The 16,914-nt window shown below is 37.2% G+C and overlaps 1 protein-coding gene across 1 annotated transcript in view; it reads right to left on the minus strand.

Moving 5' to 3' along the window:
- Positions 1 to 16,914, minus strand: part of LOC149447611 (transmembrane protease serine 11D-like) — a 69,971-nt gene that overhangs the window by 52,988 nt on the left and 69 nt on the right. Inside the window, exons 2-3 of the mRNA XM_089652296.1 lie at positions 10,720 to 10,823; positions 4,251 to 4,378 (exon numbers count right to left, since the gene is read on the minus strand). Coding sequence (XP_089508422.1) covers positions 4,251 to 4,378; positions 10,720 to 10,820 — 229 coding nt within the window. The 5' untranslated portion in view covers positions 10,821 to 10,823. The remainder of the gene's footprint in view (positions 1 to 4,250; positions 4,379 to 10,719; positions 10,824 to 16,914) is intronic.

Raw genomic sequence — 16,914 nt, forward strand, 5'->3', positions numbered from 1 at the left:
TGAGGAAGGGGGAGTAGTCCTTGCTCACTTCCTGTCCTAGGAAACAAAGCCTAAGCTCTACAGATACAGTACAGTGAATGTTGACCCCCTATGAAAGGCAATGTGTTACTGGCAGGGACGCTAGGTGATTGCGAAGGGAAAAAAAGCCTAAAAAAAGAAATTTAATTTAATGCAGCCTCAATATCTAAGAATTGGTCATCTGCAATATACATAATAATATTACATTCTTGTTCTTGGGTTTAGATATACCATAAGGTACAACTAAAGGCTTCTGTATGACAGTCTAAACAAGAACCATATCCAGTTGTGGCCAGGTACCAAATAATAAGCTGTAGACTTGTGAAACAGCAGTAAAAATGCTAATAGCCACATAACCATTTTATTACACTATCGTTCAAGCAGGCAAAGCCTACATGGGAGTGACAACTCTGTTCTGAATTCGGGCACAGGGCAGCATTGTTGCCACACCATCACAGGAAGTTGCATTAGGTGGACTTTGCCTGGAAGGCTCAACGGGCATTTGTAGAGAACCTAAGAGAAAACTGTAAGTAGAGACACATTTATAATTGAGGCAAAACGTTTAGGCACTATAACTCTTTTTAAGTGCTGCCACCCCTAATGCCTCCAAGAATACTGCATACAATGAAGCACAAATCGCAAGGTAACTACTTTTTTTGCTTCATTTGTTATGGGGGTCACATGAACACAAAGTCCAGGGCCCTCTGTGTGATGTGCAAGGCCAGCATCTGGGTGGAATTCCCTAAAGTGATGATGTCACTCACCAGCATCCCCTGTTCTAAGAGATGATGAAGGAGGATGTAGTCTCACCAGCTACACATCACACAGAGGTGCCTGGGGCTTTGGGGCCATGTGCTAGCATAGAAAAGTAAACAAAAGAAAAGGTATTTACATTATGATTTGTGCTTCACATTGAGCACATTGAGGGGGGCAATGAGGACAGCAGCATTTAAAGAAAAACTGTCACTAGCCTACATATATGTGCATTCCCATGGAGGAGTTATGGCCAGCACTGCACCCTGCCCCCTGTCCATTCTACTGCGCTGTTTCTCTTCATCTCACCTGTTTAGTACAGAGATTCAGCTTGCTGGGGAACAGAGAAAGTGGAAACTGTCAGCTTGTAGTGTGGGACGGAATAGTGTAGTACCTGGCTTGTGTTGTTGTCAGCTTGTATCTTTGTGAATGAAAGCCCTTTTCTCCAGCTGCAGTCATTCATCACACAAGTTGGTACACAGATGCACAGTTAGCTATATACTGCTTGTCAGGGATGCGGGTGTGACCAGAAGTGTGTGTACTGACACAGGGAAACGCAAGCTTCAGATATGGTATAAACAAGACAATTTATTGAGACTAACAATACAAACATAAACGCAGTGCACCAAACCCCAAGCTAACACAAATACATACAACAAGGTGAAACAAACCCAAACCTAAACTGATATAGATACACAGGTACATACACATATAGAGCACAATGTAGTCAGACAGGCCGGGTCGATAACTATCGGGCAGGTAGGTACAGGAGGAGCAGGCGGAGAGAATGGTCAGGGTCACAAGCCAGGGATCAAACAGGAGAAGTCAGCAGAGGTCAGGATCAGGCAGGGTCGGCAACAAGTCAGACAGGAATAGGAATGCAAGATACTGGGGCCCATGGAAAAACACACACCAAGGCACAGACTGCAGGTCTGGCCATCCCTTAAATACACCACCTGCAATCAGCCCCAGGTGATGGCTAATTGCCGAAGTGAACCTCTGGTTGTTGAGAGCACCCGCTGGCCAGCCCTGGTACTGCAGCCCACAAGGCAGGTGAGTCCCACCACTATTGGCAAGTCCATTCCTGACACTGCTATACTCCCACATGGAAGAAAAATATATTTGAAATATATTTTTTAAATATTCTTCCAAAATATATTGACATATATTTAAAATACTACAATTTTGGCCATATTCAATATATTTCAAAATATATTTCAATTAAAAAAAAAAATATATATATATATATACACACACTGTATGTTGAAATGCATTTTTATTACAAAATATATGAAAATATTTTTAAAAATACATTTCAAATATACTGTATGTGTTTAAAAGTACAAATCTACATTTCTGGAATGCATTTACAAATATATGTAAAAATATATGTTAAAATCAATGACTTTTTTATATGTGAAAAAAATCTGAAGATTATATTTAAAAAAATATATACTTTTAAAACTATTTTTCATATATTTTGTAATATATAAACATGCAGTGTGTATTTATATATATATGTGTGTGTGTGTGTATATATATATATATACATATATATATATATATATATATATATATATATACATACATACACTGCATGTTGAAATGCCTTTTTTTTATATTACAAAATGTATTAAAAGTATTTTTAAAAATATATTCTTCAGATTTTTTTTAACATATAGAAATGCCATTTTAACATATATTTTGTAATATATTTGTAAATGCATTTCAAAAATCTGAAGAATATATTTTTTAAAATATTTTTCAGATATTTTGTAATATATTAAAAAGGCATTTCAATATGCAGTATATATATATATATATATGTAAATACAGCATGTTGAAATGCCTTTTTATATATTACAAAATATTTTGAAAAATATATTCTTCAGATTTTTTATCAGATATAAAAAAGTAATTTTAACATATATTTGTAAATGCATTCCAGATGTAGATTTGTATTTTTAAAGACATTCATTATATTTGAAAAAGTATTTTTTAAAATATTTTTTATACATTTTGTAATAAAAACGCATTTCAACATACAATATATATATATTTTTTTGCTTTTAGAAGTAGCTCACATTCAGTAGGACCCCAATCTGACTCAAGCTTACTTTTTGTGGTAGTTTTACCTGCAACACGTGTCACTGAGAACAATGTTGTCCTTCAATTGCTCACCTCACCTTTGTATAATGTCTAGGTTTTGAGAAGGCTGAACAGTGGCAGCACAGTGGCTAAATAGTTAGTACTTCCGCCTGGTAGTACTAGGGTAGTTGGTTCAAATCCCAATCACGCCACCACCTGCCTGGAGCTTGCATGTTCTGCCTGTACCTGCGTGGGGTCCTCCGGTTTCCTCCCACATTCCAAAGACATGCTGGTAGGTTAATTGGTTCCTGTCTAAATTGGCCCTAGTATGTGTATGAATGTGAGTTAGGGACCTTAGATTGTACGCCCCTTGAGAGTTAGGGACTGATGTGAATGTACAATATATATATGTAAAGTGCTGCATAAATTGACAGTGCTATATAAGTACCTGAAATAAATATATATATTTATTTAATATGGCCAAAATTGTAGTATTTAAAATATATGTCAATATATTTTGGAAGAATATTATTAAAATATATTTCAAATATATTTTTCTTCCATATGGGCTGTAACTGTCATTGTGCAAGAAGAACCTTACAATTCGTTTTTCTTAAACAATGTTTTTGTAATTTAGATATCTGCCTTCTATTTATATTTCAAGGAGCTAGATACTGTAACTATAGAAACCTGGGCATTTAGCAGCTGTATGTGAAGTAATTCTAAATCTCTAATAGCTATTCTGCCTTTCTAATGTGAATGAATTGTCAGATTTACATGCAACAGCATGCTTGAGGATTGCTTCCTTAAACAGGCCTTCCATGGCTTACACATTGCTTACAACACAAGGCACAAGGATGCACTGCTGCAGATGCAGACTGGCAGAAAGGCCCTTCCACATAACAGATATGTTCCAGGACAGGATCAACCTAAGCTGGCCTCCTTCCAGGGGTACCTTTTCCTGAGGATAGCTTTCTCTCACCAGCAAGTGTCAGTCCCTATCTCAACTTCCCCCACTGCAAGAAGCACAAAAACAAGCCAGCAGAGGCTACATATACTCTCTCTAGGTAAGAATGGCTGCCCAGTGAGACACAGGCTCCCCCAAGATGGCTGTCAGGAGCCCAGTGCAGAGGTCCAGTGCTCTGCAAAGTTCCCCCATCACCAAAGGCAAACAGTGTTCTTGTGACAATTGTATTTACTTCTGGCAGCTAACCATGAAGTGAATGAGCAATCTACAAATCACCTCCTCACTTTCCAAGCTGACACCGATTCAAGCAGCAACAATGCTCAACGGGACATCAGTGACTGTCCGCAATACCCTCCTACATGCTACTACTTTTTTCCCTTGATAGTAAACATTTTCATAATAAAATGTAATACCATGAACTTACCACAACAAACAGCGATTACAATAGCTGAAACCACAGCAGCAATAATAAACAAAAGAACTATAATGATGACAATTGATATGATGCTGCGATGCTTAGAGACTTTCATTGGAAGACCGGATTTAGGGGATCTAAATGAAAACAATGTTAAAAACACAGAACTAGTTAATGTGCTATGATAAGGTAGAACATGACTAGCAAAACAATATTTTATGGAGATTGTAAGCTCTAACGAGCAGTTTCCTCTTGTACCAAATAGTATTGTAACTGTTATGTCTACCTTCATTTTGTAAAGTGCTGAGCAAACTGCTGGCGCTATATAAATCCTGTATAATAATAATAATAAGATTAGTATTTTACACTAATGTACAGTAAATATAGTTGTTGTTCTATCATTCTCCTTTTAGCAAAGGTGTTAATTAAAAAATAGTTGTGGAAGGAAGTAGTGAAAACCCAACTGAGCCTTCACTTTAAATCAACTAAATACATCTGAAGTGCAAAATGAAAGTTAAGGAAAGTGCTAGATTGGGTTTACACTTACACGGTGTGCTAAGCCTGTTAAGTCCTGGCTGGTTCAGCAGGGACTGGACGAGTTTTAAACCATGGGCAGTACAGTGGTTATATGGTTAGCACTTCCAGCTGGCAGTACTAGGGTCGTAGGTTCAAATCCCAGCTATGGCACCTCCTGCCTGGAGTTTGCATGTTCTCCCTGTGCTTGCATGAGGTTCCTCCAGGTACTCCGGTTTCCTCCCACACTCCAAAGACATGCTGGTAGGTTAATTGGATCCTGTCTAAATTAGCCCTAGTATGTGTAGATTCAAATCCCAGCTATGGCACCACCTGCCTGGAGTTTGCATGTTCTCCCTGTGCCTGCATGGTTTTCCTCCCACACTCCAAAGACATGCTGGTAAGTGAACTGGATCCTGTCTAAATTGGCCCTAGTATGTGTATGTATGAATATAAGTTAGGGACCGTAGATTGTATGCCCCTTGAGGGTTAGGGACTGATGTGAATATACAATATATATGTAAAGTGCTGTGTAAATTGATGGCACTAAATAAGTACCTGAAATAAATAAATAAGTGTAGCGATAGGCTGGTTTTACTGAAATTGATCCTTCGTTCGACTTCAGTACAACCAACCTTTAGGATTTTTTGCATGCACAGTAGCTGTGAGGGAGAGATTCCCCCATCAACAATGACCCAGTTAATGGGGAACTAAGCAATTTTCTTTCCTGCAACCCATGGCTGCAGGAAAGAAAATCAAATCATCCAAGGCTTGCCTAAGTATGCTACATTGTGCATTACTGTGTAATGTATCAAGGCTACCCATTCTTTTAAATCCAACTTGATCAAACCCATACTTAACCCTTATTTGAAATGCAACACACAGAATTCACCATGAATGCAGCCTGAGTACTGAAACGGGAGAAGGACTCTTGCTCTCCAATCAAGAATTTGCTGATTACAGCAAAAAAGTTGGAACGTGTTTTATATATATATATATATATATATATATATATATATATATAGTATATACTGTATATTTAAATGAGATTACATTTTGTTTTTTGCATGTTACAGAAAGTATTTGCATAATTCTGTTACTAATAACACTGACATGCATTTAATATTATTACTCAGCGTATTATATGCTCAGTGTTTTGTATTATTGGTTATAAAAAACCATATGGAAGAAAGATATATGTGAAATACATTTTAAAAATATTCTTCCCAAATTTATTGCCATATACTTGAAATGCTACAATTTTAGCCATATTCAATATATTTCAAAATATATTTCAATAAATATATATATATATATATATATATATATATATACTGCACGTGGAAATGTGTTTTTATTACAGAATAAATGAAAAATATTCTAAAAAATAAATTTCAAATATACTGTATGTCTTTAAAAATACATATCTACATTTTTGGAATGCATTTACAAATTGTTGTAAAAATATATGTTAAAATGATTTTTTTTTTTTTTTAAAAATCTGAAGAATATATTTAAAAAATATGTATATTTTTAAAAATATATATTTTTTAAACATATTCTTTAGAATTTTTTTAACATATGAAAAGTCATTTTAAGATATATGTTTATATATATTTGTAAATTCATTCCAAAAATGTAGATTTGAATTTTTAAAGACATACAGTATATTTGAAATGTATTTTTAAAAATATTTTTCATATATTTTGTAATAAAAACGCATTTCAACACGCAATATATACATATATTTAAATATATTGAATATGGGCAAAATTGTAGCGTTTCAAATATATGGCAATATATTTGGGAAGAATATTTTTTAAACATATTTCAAATATATTTTTCTTCCATGTGGGAAAGCTAGACATTTTCATCAAATGGCTTTACAGCGTTCATTGTTTCACTGTGTCCTTAAGCTGCACATGAAAACAATTCTGTAATCAGTGGCCTAATTTACATAATTCACTATACAGTCTGTACCATAATATTAAATAATAAATACCTTCATACAAATGCATCTACCAGGGCAGGAGTAACGCTGAAGTTTACAATTTGCAGAACAATTTTACAAAACAGTTTGCCACAGTTTTTATTATACTCATATATACCTGAGAAACATTTGAACACTATGTTTGCACCTATAGACTTACTATAAGACATCTGTTGTCTGCTGCTCCTTCTCTAAGCAGCCCATACACAGAGTGAATTTCTTTCATGTAACCATGGGTTGCAGGAAATAAATTAGCTCGATTTCCCCATCAACACAGAGAGTGTTGGCAGGGGAATTCCTCCTGTCGAGCCATTGTATTCTGGTGGAGGGGAAGCCGTTCCCACTGGAAAATAGACAGTGATTATTGCTAGTGGCTATACTAGCCACTAGTGATGATCACATGTAGAGATGAGCGAATTATTCAAAAAATCGATTTGGCTGATTCGCCGAATTTGCGGAATAAATTCGATTCGATGCAAATTTATTCGCTGCGAATTTAACTTATAAAAAGGGTTTCTAGGCTTCAGAGAGCCTTTATATTAGTGCAGAACACTGTACCTTTAATTTAAATGCCCTTGGAGTCTGCTGGGGAAGAGAAATAATACTGTCAGTCAGTATGACATGCAGATGAGTGCCGTCGATCTTAGAATCACCGCACACTTCACTCATTTGGGCAGTCACGGGGCCAAAACCAAAGTGTGGAGCCACAGTGTGGCGGTGGAGGCAGCAGCAATGGGAGGCCATTTGCCGATAAAAAATCTACGCATGAGCAGTGACCTGGAAGAGGAAGACAAAAAGAAGAAAAAGAAGAAGAGGAAGAGGATGAAGAAGAGGATGAAGAAGAAGAAGAGGAAGAAGAGGATGAAAAAGAAGAGGACGAGGAAGAGGAAGAAGAAGAAGAGGATGAGGATGAAGAAGAAGCAGAAGAAGAAGAGGATGAGGATGAAGAAGAAGAAGAGGATGAGGATGAAGAAGAAGAAGAAGAAGAGGATGAGGAAGAAGAATAAGAGGATGAGGAAGAAGAAGAAGAAGAAGAAGAGGATGAGGATGAAGAAGAAGAAGAAGAAGAAGAAGAAGAAGAAGAAGAAGAAGAGGATGATGGTGAGGAAGAAGAAGAAGAGGATGAGGATGAAGAAGAAGAAGAAGAAGAAGAGGAGGATGAGGATGAAGAAGAAGAAGAAGAGGATGAGGATGAAGAAGAAGAAGAGGATGAGGATGAAGAAGAAGAGGATGAGGATGAAGAAGAAGAAGAGGATGAGGATGAAGAAGAAGAGGACGAGGATGAAGAAGAAGAAGAAGAGGATGAGGATGAAGAAGAAGAAGAGGATGAGGATGAGGAAGAAGAAGAGGATGAGAATGAAGAAGAAGAAGAAGAGGATGAGGATGAAGAAGAGGATGAGGATGAAGAAGAAGAGGATGATGGTGAGGATGAGGATGATGAAGAAGAAGAAGAAGATGAGGATGATGAAGAAGAAGAAGAAGAAGAGGAGGATGAGGATGAAGAAGAAGAAGAAGAAGAAGAGGATGAGGATGAAGAAGAAGAGGATGAGGATGCAGAAGAAGAGGATGAGGATGAAGAAGAAGAAGAAGAAGAAGAAGAAGAAGAGGATGAGGAAGAAGAAGAAGAAGAAGAAGAGGATGAGGATGATGAAGAAGAAGAAGAGGATGAGGATGAAGAAGAAGAAGAGGATGAGGATGAAGAAGAAGAGGATGAGGATGCAGAAGAAGAGGATGAGGATGAAGAAGAAGAAGAGGATGAGGAAGAAGAAGAAGAAGAAGAGGATGAGGATGAAGAAGAAGAAGAGGATGAGGATGATGAAGAAGAAGAGGATGAGGATGAAGAAGAAGAGGATGAGGATGAAGAAGAAGAAGAGGAAGAAGATGAGGATGAAGAAGAAGAAGATGAGGATGAAGAAGAAGAAGAGGATGAGGATGAGGAAGAAGAAGAGGATGAGGAAGAAGAAGAAGAAGAGGATGAGGATGAAGAAGAAGAAGAAGAGGATGAGGATGAAGAAGAAGAAGAAGAGGATGAGGATGAAGAAGAAGAAGAAGAAGAGGATGAAGAAGAAGAAGAAGAAGAAGAGGATGAGGATGAAGAAGAAGAAGAGGATGAGGATGAAGAAGAAGAAGAGGATGAGGATGAAGAAGAGGATGAGGGTGAAGAAGAAGAAGAGGATGATGGTGAGGATGAGGATGAAGAAGAGGATGAGGGTGAAGAAGAAGAAGAGGATGATGGTGAGGATGAGGATGATGATGAAGAAGAAGAAGAAGAAGATGAGGATGATGATGAAGAAGAAGAGGAGGATGAGGATGAAGAAGAAGAAGAAGAGGATGAGGATGAAGAAGAAGAGGATGAGGATGAAGAAGAAGAGGATGAGGAAGAAGAAGAAGAAGATGAAGAAGAAGAAGAAGAAGAGGATGAGGATGAAGAAGAAGAAGAAGAAGAAGAGGATGAGGATGAAGAAGAAGAAGAAGATGAGGAAGAAGAAGAAGAAGAAGAAGAAGAAGAGGATGAGGATGAAGAAGACGAAGAAGAAGAAGAAGAGGATGAGGAAGAAGAAGAAGAGGATGAAGAAGACGAAGAAGAGGAGGATGAGGATGAAGAAGAAGAAGATGAGGATGAAGAAGAAGAAGAGGATGAGGATGAAGAAGAAGAAGAAGAAGAGGATGAGGATGAGGAAGAAGAAGAAGAGGATGAAGAAGAAGAAGAAGAAGAGGAGGATGAGGATGAAGAAGAAGAAGATGAGGATGATGAAGAAGAAGAAGAGGATGAGGATGAAGAAGAAGAAGAAGAAGAGGATGAGGATGAAGAAGAGGATGAGGATGAAGAAGAAGAAGAAGAAGAGGATGATGGTGAGGAAGAAGAAGAAGAAGAAGAAGAAGAGGATGAGGATGAAGAAGAAGAAGAGGATGAGGATGAAGAAGAAGAGGATGAGGATGAAGAAGAAGAGGATGAGGATGAAGAAGAAGAGGATGAGGATGAAGAAGAAGAGAATGAGGATGAAGAAGAGGATGAGTATGAAGAAGAAGAAGAAGAGGATGAGGATGAAGAAGAAGAAGAAGAAGAAGAGGATGAGGATGAAGAAGAAGAAGAGGATGAGGATGAGGATGAAGAAGAAGAAGAAGAAGAAGAAGAAGAAGAAGTAGGATGAAAATAAGAAGAATTCCAGTCCAGCAAAAAGTGTATCTGCAGAGAGCTCCGCTATTTCTGACAGTTCTCTGACAGTTTCTTCACATTTACAGCAGTTGAAACATTGTATCTATTTGTTTCCGAATAAAAACATCTGTATCCTAAATGGAAACAAATAGATACAATGTTTCAACCGCTGTAGATGTGAAGGAACTGTCAGAGAACTGTCAGAAATAGCGGAGCTCTCTGCAGGGACACTTTTTGCCGGCTGTAGAAGGGATGAAAATCGGCCGATCGGGGAAAATTCGATTCGTGCATCCGAAGTTTGCTAATTTTCGGATTCGGCGCGAATCGAATTTTTCCTAATATTCGAAACGAATTCCACTTCGTCATGTTCGATTCGCTCATCTCTAATCACATGTTAAATCTGGCAGGCTGGTTGTACCTAAGTTGATCGATCGATCAACTTGGTAAATTTAGCCTGCCCATACATGATTTCTGTTGACCCGGCTGAGATTCGAACCGTCTGTAGTCAGCCCTACACTGAAGCTGGTGTTGGGAGCCAATCATGTGACTGGACCAGAGCGCCCTGAGAATAGGTGAGTATAGAAATCTTTCCTTTGCAAAGTAGTTAGAATAGGTTTAGAATGGGGGAGGGAACAGTTTTAAGTATAATTAGTATTCGATTGCACTTCCATTTTAAAATATATCTAAAGCCTTTACAAAAAAGGGTATGTAGACCCTAACAATTAACTTCTCTTTTTGTCCCTTTTGATGCTTGATTTGTTCTTTTTTTTTTATTTGGGGTTTAGATACACTCTAAATATCCACAGTTTTAAGCTCACCTGCTTGTGGACTGCATTATTCTTCTCTTATATGTGCTCAATATATTTTTCTTCTTTCGTATTTCAGTTTCTTGTATGTCATTTAGCATACATTTGATCATTACCTAAAAAGGGACATAAACATAATATCATTTTTCTTTCAAGCACTATTACAAATTCAAGTAAACGAATAAAAAAATTTCAAACAAAATAACAGCACTAAACATTCCAAAAAAGTACAATATCAAGCTGATTCATTTTTTTCTATTACTTGCAAACATCAAGAAAAAAAAGTTTAAAAAGTGAACATAGCTGCCTAATTAGATTATTAAGGGCCTACCATTGTAAATGGTAAGAGAGCATCACACCTAGCTAATAATTACCATAATAAAGAAAGACAAAGCAATAAAAGACACCCAATGTTCTAAGGGGTGCTGTAAGGCCAGAAAGTAAATCATTTATGGCTGTTCCATGAGAATGAACATTGTTTCATAGGAACAAGAGTTGTATCTAAACCCTAGGTGCCAGAAGCATCCAAGTGATTATTACTTTTAAAGCCCAAGTGTACTTTTTTGTAGAAAAAGAAATAGGCCACCATCTGTAAACATAAAAGCATTTCTGCAATACTCATTTTCTCTCCGGTGCTGTTCCCCACATACACTCGCTCTGGTTTCCAGCACTGGTCTTCTTTTGGGTTGATGGACACCCATGGGTCAGGGGTTCACCCTATCCTGGAGTACAGGGCATCAGGTACCCACCATGGCACCCTGCACTTGTAGCATAAGGATGAAGAAAACATCATAACATCATTAATATTCTCTTCATCATCAAGGAGTGTTTATGGCTGAAGAAGGAAGAGGACCATGGGTGTCAAAGGACTAAAAAAAGTGATTTATGAAACAAAAAAATAATAAATAATATATACAGGTGGTAAACTCAGGAGGAAGGGAGAGTGAGGAGGGGGGAGATTTACATTTTGCACATCATACATGGAGTAGGTCAAGATACCTCCAGAAACTTAGCCTTTTAAGTCATACTTAAATATTTTTTACATATTGCTGCTTTGCTGACCTGTAAATGTAAATGCTTAGAGTTCCAAACTGATGGCCCTGGAACCTTGAGTAAATGATGCTTTAGTACTTGAAATACTGTACTGATAGTGTACCTATGGGGCATCTGGTTGTTATGTGGACTGCCTCCGTACACCAAGGGACTATCACAGGGACCTTGGGATGTAAGGAGGGAGGGACCTTCATTTATGTAGAACTTTTTTGACTGTTTTCAATGTATTGGAAAATCTCTGTCTTTGAAAATAAACACTCCTAGGACCTAGATATGCTTAATGTTACCTAGGGTTACATTGTGCCATCCTGGCTTTGCATAGTCACCTTATGTTGCCCATAGACAGCTGCTTGGCCATTCCATTGCACCCTTGTCTTTCAGAGGCGTCTTATATGTGAATGCTTGGCTTCAATTCCTTTAGTAAGGTATACTTTATAATGTATGAAACCCTTCAGACTGTAGATAACAGAGTATAGATATGACTGGTTTAGGTAAAGGTATAGATTATCCAGACAAAAGAGATCCTTATCTGTATTATGTAATAGTTGTCTTCTTAACCTCCCTGGCGGTCTAACTAATCAATATTTTTGAATGTCAAAGCGGTACATTTTTTGCATGGAAATTTGTTGTTTTATATTGTAGGCCTGTAATTGTTAGGAATAACTCACTTAAATCTGTCCAAACAAGAGTCTAGTAAACATCCCAGTATGATAAAGTTTGAAATATGAAATCATAAATTATAATATAATAAATAATTATAAAAAATAATAAAATAATAATACATTTAATTCAATAATGTAATCAAACTAAAACACTGAAATTTCGCACATCACTGAGCTCAGTTGCAGAATTGTTTTCAGTGTCTGATGACGAATTTCCCCACGAATCATTATCACTCAATTCTGCAAGTGGTTCTAATTTATTATCGCTGATCTCTAGCTGGTCTAAAACCGCTTTTGACCTAAAGGGACGCTTTTTGGATGCCATGGACATTTCTCAGTTTCCAGGCAGAAAGAACAGTAAAAATGCAAACAGGGCACAGGACAAAGCACTGGGGACAAAATGTATGTGAAATGCTTTGATACAGTAATGTAATACTAACAGATTACAATGTATTATGTGTATGTCAAATTTTTACTTTTTTGAATCTCCCGCCAGTTCCGCCCCCCCCGTATGTCACAACGCTTGCAGGGAACGGAACCCACAAGACGGATGCCGGCATTAGCCAGCAGACATGGCCGGGCGACACAGCATGAGGGCCTCGCGGGATCGTGGGACAAGGTAATGCTTGACGGATGCTGCAGTGTAATCCCGAGTGTTGCTCGGGGGTTACCGCTTTTGGTACTGAAATTACACTCGGGATTACCTCCAGGAAGGTTAATAAAGCCTAGTATACACAGTTAGAAAATCGTGCAAAAAAAAACGTTTTTGAAGCAATCATATGATAATCTGATCCTTAGTACACAGCTTTCGTCCAAAATTATTTGAAAGGACAAGCATGAAAATTTTTCTCGTACGATACAAAATCGTATGATTTTCGTTTAATCAGCACAGTTTTCATACAAAAATACAATACAAATGCAATACATCACTTCATAATTTTTATTGTCATACAAGAATTTTTGCAACTTTAGTAAACTCTTCATTTTCGATAAGAGACTAGCATGCAAAAATAAAACGGATGATCATTCGTCCAAAATTCTCATCGTGCATACAGGGCAGAACTCTTAAATGGTTAATGCTGTGAAAACATTGTGATATTTATCTATAATTTACATAAAATGCTTTGACAGAACTAAAGGCTGTTTTTACATATCCTGTGTATTTCTACACAGTCTATTGTTAGTTATTTCCTGTTCAAGTCTAGATTATGTCCAACTCTGCCATGTTAAAGAACAGCAATCATCAATTAACCACTTGCCATCCGCCTGCTGTTTATAAACAGCAGGACGGTGGCACTCTAGGGGCGGGTTGCCGTTCATAAAAGGCACCCGCATTTTCTAGCTGTGCGCGCTCCCTGGGAGCTCGCAGCACCGCAATGTGTCTTCCTGACACAGTGGAACACCGATCGTCAGACGGGACCTCTGTGCGAGGTCCCGATCATGTGATCACTCGTTGGCCAATCAGTGATCACATGCAGAGTAGTAAGCAAGATGTCACTTGTGACATCATTGCTTACTACATGTGAAATCTGTGAATGATCAAAGAGGTCACATGGTATAAGGCTATTCACAACAGCCTTGTACCATGTGACAAGCTTTGACCAATCACAGCTCACACAGTAGTTCTTAATGGCTGCAAGAATGCAGCTAGAGAGAAGGAGAAATGATTGCTTTTACAGCCTTTATGGGCGTAAAAGCAATCAGTGTAAAAAAAAATCTTCATCACCCCCCACAAGTAGTACAGTGTCACCATGGTGACACTTTACTGCTAGGGTGACAGTATGTAAAAAAAAAACCCATAAATAATAATATAAAAAAAATAAAAAAAATGTAAGAAAAAATGTTTAAACATTATAATTTTTGGTTATAAACTAATTTGGGTTATTTTGTTTTTACAAAAAAGATAACGGAATAAATTTTGGCCAAGATTTATGATGAAATACTATTTATTTGCAAAATGTTATAAGAAAAACACTTTTTTCAAAATTTTTGGACATTTTCATTTACATAGCAAAAAAAAAATAAAAATCCCAGCGGTGAATAAATACCACCAAAATAAAGCTTTTTCTGTGTCAAAAAAATGCTAAAAAATTCATATGTGTGATAGCGCTGAAAGCTGAAAATTGGTCTGGACAGGAAGGGGGTGAAAGTGTCCAGACTTGAAGTGGTTAAGGTGAATGGTTTGCAGGTGGCTGTTACTGAACATAAAAGTGCCACAAATAAAAAATGATGTTTACCAGCCAACCTCACTTCTGGTGTAGGAAGATCAGGAGCCACAAATAACCACAAAAGAACTAAATTTCTTCTAAGGTGCTATAAGGATATTTATGGGGAATATATGCTTTACCCATGCAGTGCAAAACACGTTCACTTAAATGCCGACCCTTCAAGCTGCTTGTACTCAGCACCTCCACCATACTTGCCCAGGGAAGCAAAGTGCTTTACTTGGTACTTCTAGATAAAAAATTCATATGTGTGATAGCGCTGAAAGCTGAAAATTGGTCTGGACAGGAAGGGGGTGAAAGTGTCCAGACTTGAAGTGGTTAAGGTGAATGGTTTGCAGGTGGCTGTTACTGAACATAAAAGTGCCACAAATAAAAAATGATGTTTACCAGCCAACCTCACTTCTGGTGTAGGAAGATCAGGAGCCACAAATAACCACAAAAGAACTAAATTTCTTCTAAGGTGCTATAAGGATATTTATGGGGAATATATGCTTTACCCATGCAGTGCAAAACACGTTCACTTAAATGCCGACCCTTCAAGCTGCTTGTACTCAGCACCTCCACCATACTTGCCCAGGGAAGCAAAGTGCTTTACTTGGTACTTCTAGATATGGGTGCATGAGACGCACACCCCTTCCTCCTACTTGCCAGCAATAGTGCTTGGCTGTTGGCCACTATTGTAAAAAAAATAAAATAAAAATACATTTTCAATACCTGGCCCACATGGTCAATGTTGAAGGAAGTACTTGAATATAGTCTCAAGCTTTTAATTTTTATGATATACTTCAATACTTCGTTAATTAAGAAGAAACTACACTTTTTGTTACACAGCTCATTGTCTGTTTTTTTCTAATTTATTTTACTGATCCTCACTGTTTGTCTGTTGCCAGAACTAGGACTGGTACAAGAAAAGAGGGATATTGTTTAACCTGTTCATTTTGACAATTGTCTATGGTGTAATTTCAGGGCTCTGAAGAAGAGGGTAACTACTCTTGAAACATGTCAGCCATTTGCACAGTGGACCAGAGTGTGTGGGTCACTGTGGATATTGATGAGCTTGATATCATGTGCTGTTTGTGATTACATCATTGTTATATTTCTTCAATAAAAAGATTTTTAGGGTTTTTAGGTTTTTCCAGTAATTTCCCCTTACTTTGGGAGATTTGCTCCCATTCCCTGTTGTGTCACTGGGACAGGAAATTTCGGGGAAATCTCAGAAATTGGAACACAGATAATAAACACATGATAGAGGATCTAACCTTTCCCCATTCTTATGAGAAATAAAAAATACATTTTTGTAGCAGTTTTCTTTGATATTTCTGCTCCTATCCCTGCCTCCTGACCCTATTGTGGGCTTCCTATTCTATACAAAGATCTGGCCAGGTACTATCTGTAATCACAACGTCTTTCTATATATATCTTCCTGCAGGAGGTGTACTCACTGAGATAACATGAGATTTAGTAATAAATCCAGCTGTTTACGCTCAGATCAAGAAACATTTTTACGTGTGGGTACCTCCAAGACCATGGTCAGCACTTCCTGGCTGAGCCTTCTCTTGGTACACCAAATGGCTTTTGCTGGCCAATAACTGTTGTTTGTAGACCATAATATTCCCCCTTCCTTCTCCACAGGTATAGGCATAAAAGTCTTCCCAACTCAATTTTTTTTCTTTTTTTTTTACAAAGGCCTTTAATTTTTAGATAACTTTAGTTACCTTCAGAAATGTGGGTTGTTTCAATCAAAGGCAAAGACTGGTAAAATATCAAAACAACTCAATAATAATAGCTACTACCTGTATGTTCCTAGGAGCTAAACCACATTTTTGAACATTATAACAAGATAAATGTTTTTGGTTAATTTTAAATCATTTTTGTCTCTTATGACTAAGGTCTATAAAACATATAACAAAACAGATCCCCATACTATGTAAAAAGTTCTGTTAACTTGAATTTTATTCACACACCCAGTAATAGTCTTTTAAATTACCTAATAGATTAATATACTATTTGTTAGAGGCTTTCACATAAATATAATGATTGCACATTATAAATAAAACGTATAAATGTGTAAAACATGTAACCTAGGCTATTAAAAGAATGATAATAATCAGAAAATAAATCAGATTACAGATTAAGCACATGCATTCTGTTCATGGAAGAATAAGCCTACATAAACCTAAGTTTATAACCGAATAATGAAATAAATATTTAGCGAAGTAGACATGCATGACCGTCTATAGCTTTGTAACAATCATTAGGATATTTCA

Source organism: Staurois parvus, unplaced genomic scaffold, assembly GCF_062004578.1.
Source record: "Staurois parvus isolate SC_StPar_1 unplaced genomic scaffold, SC_StPar_1.0 ptg000679l, whole genome shotgun sequence".
In the NCBI taxonomy this organism is placed as follows: Eukaryota; Metazoa; Chordata; class Amphibia; order Anura; family Ranidae; genus Staurois; species Staurois parvus.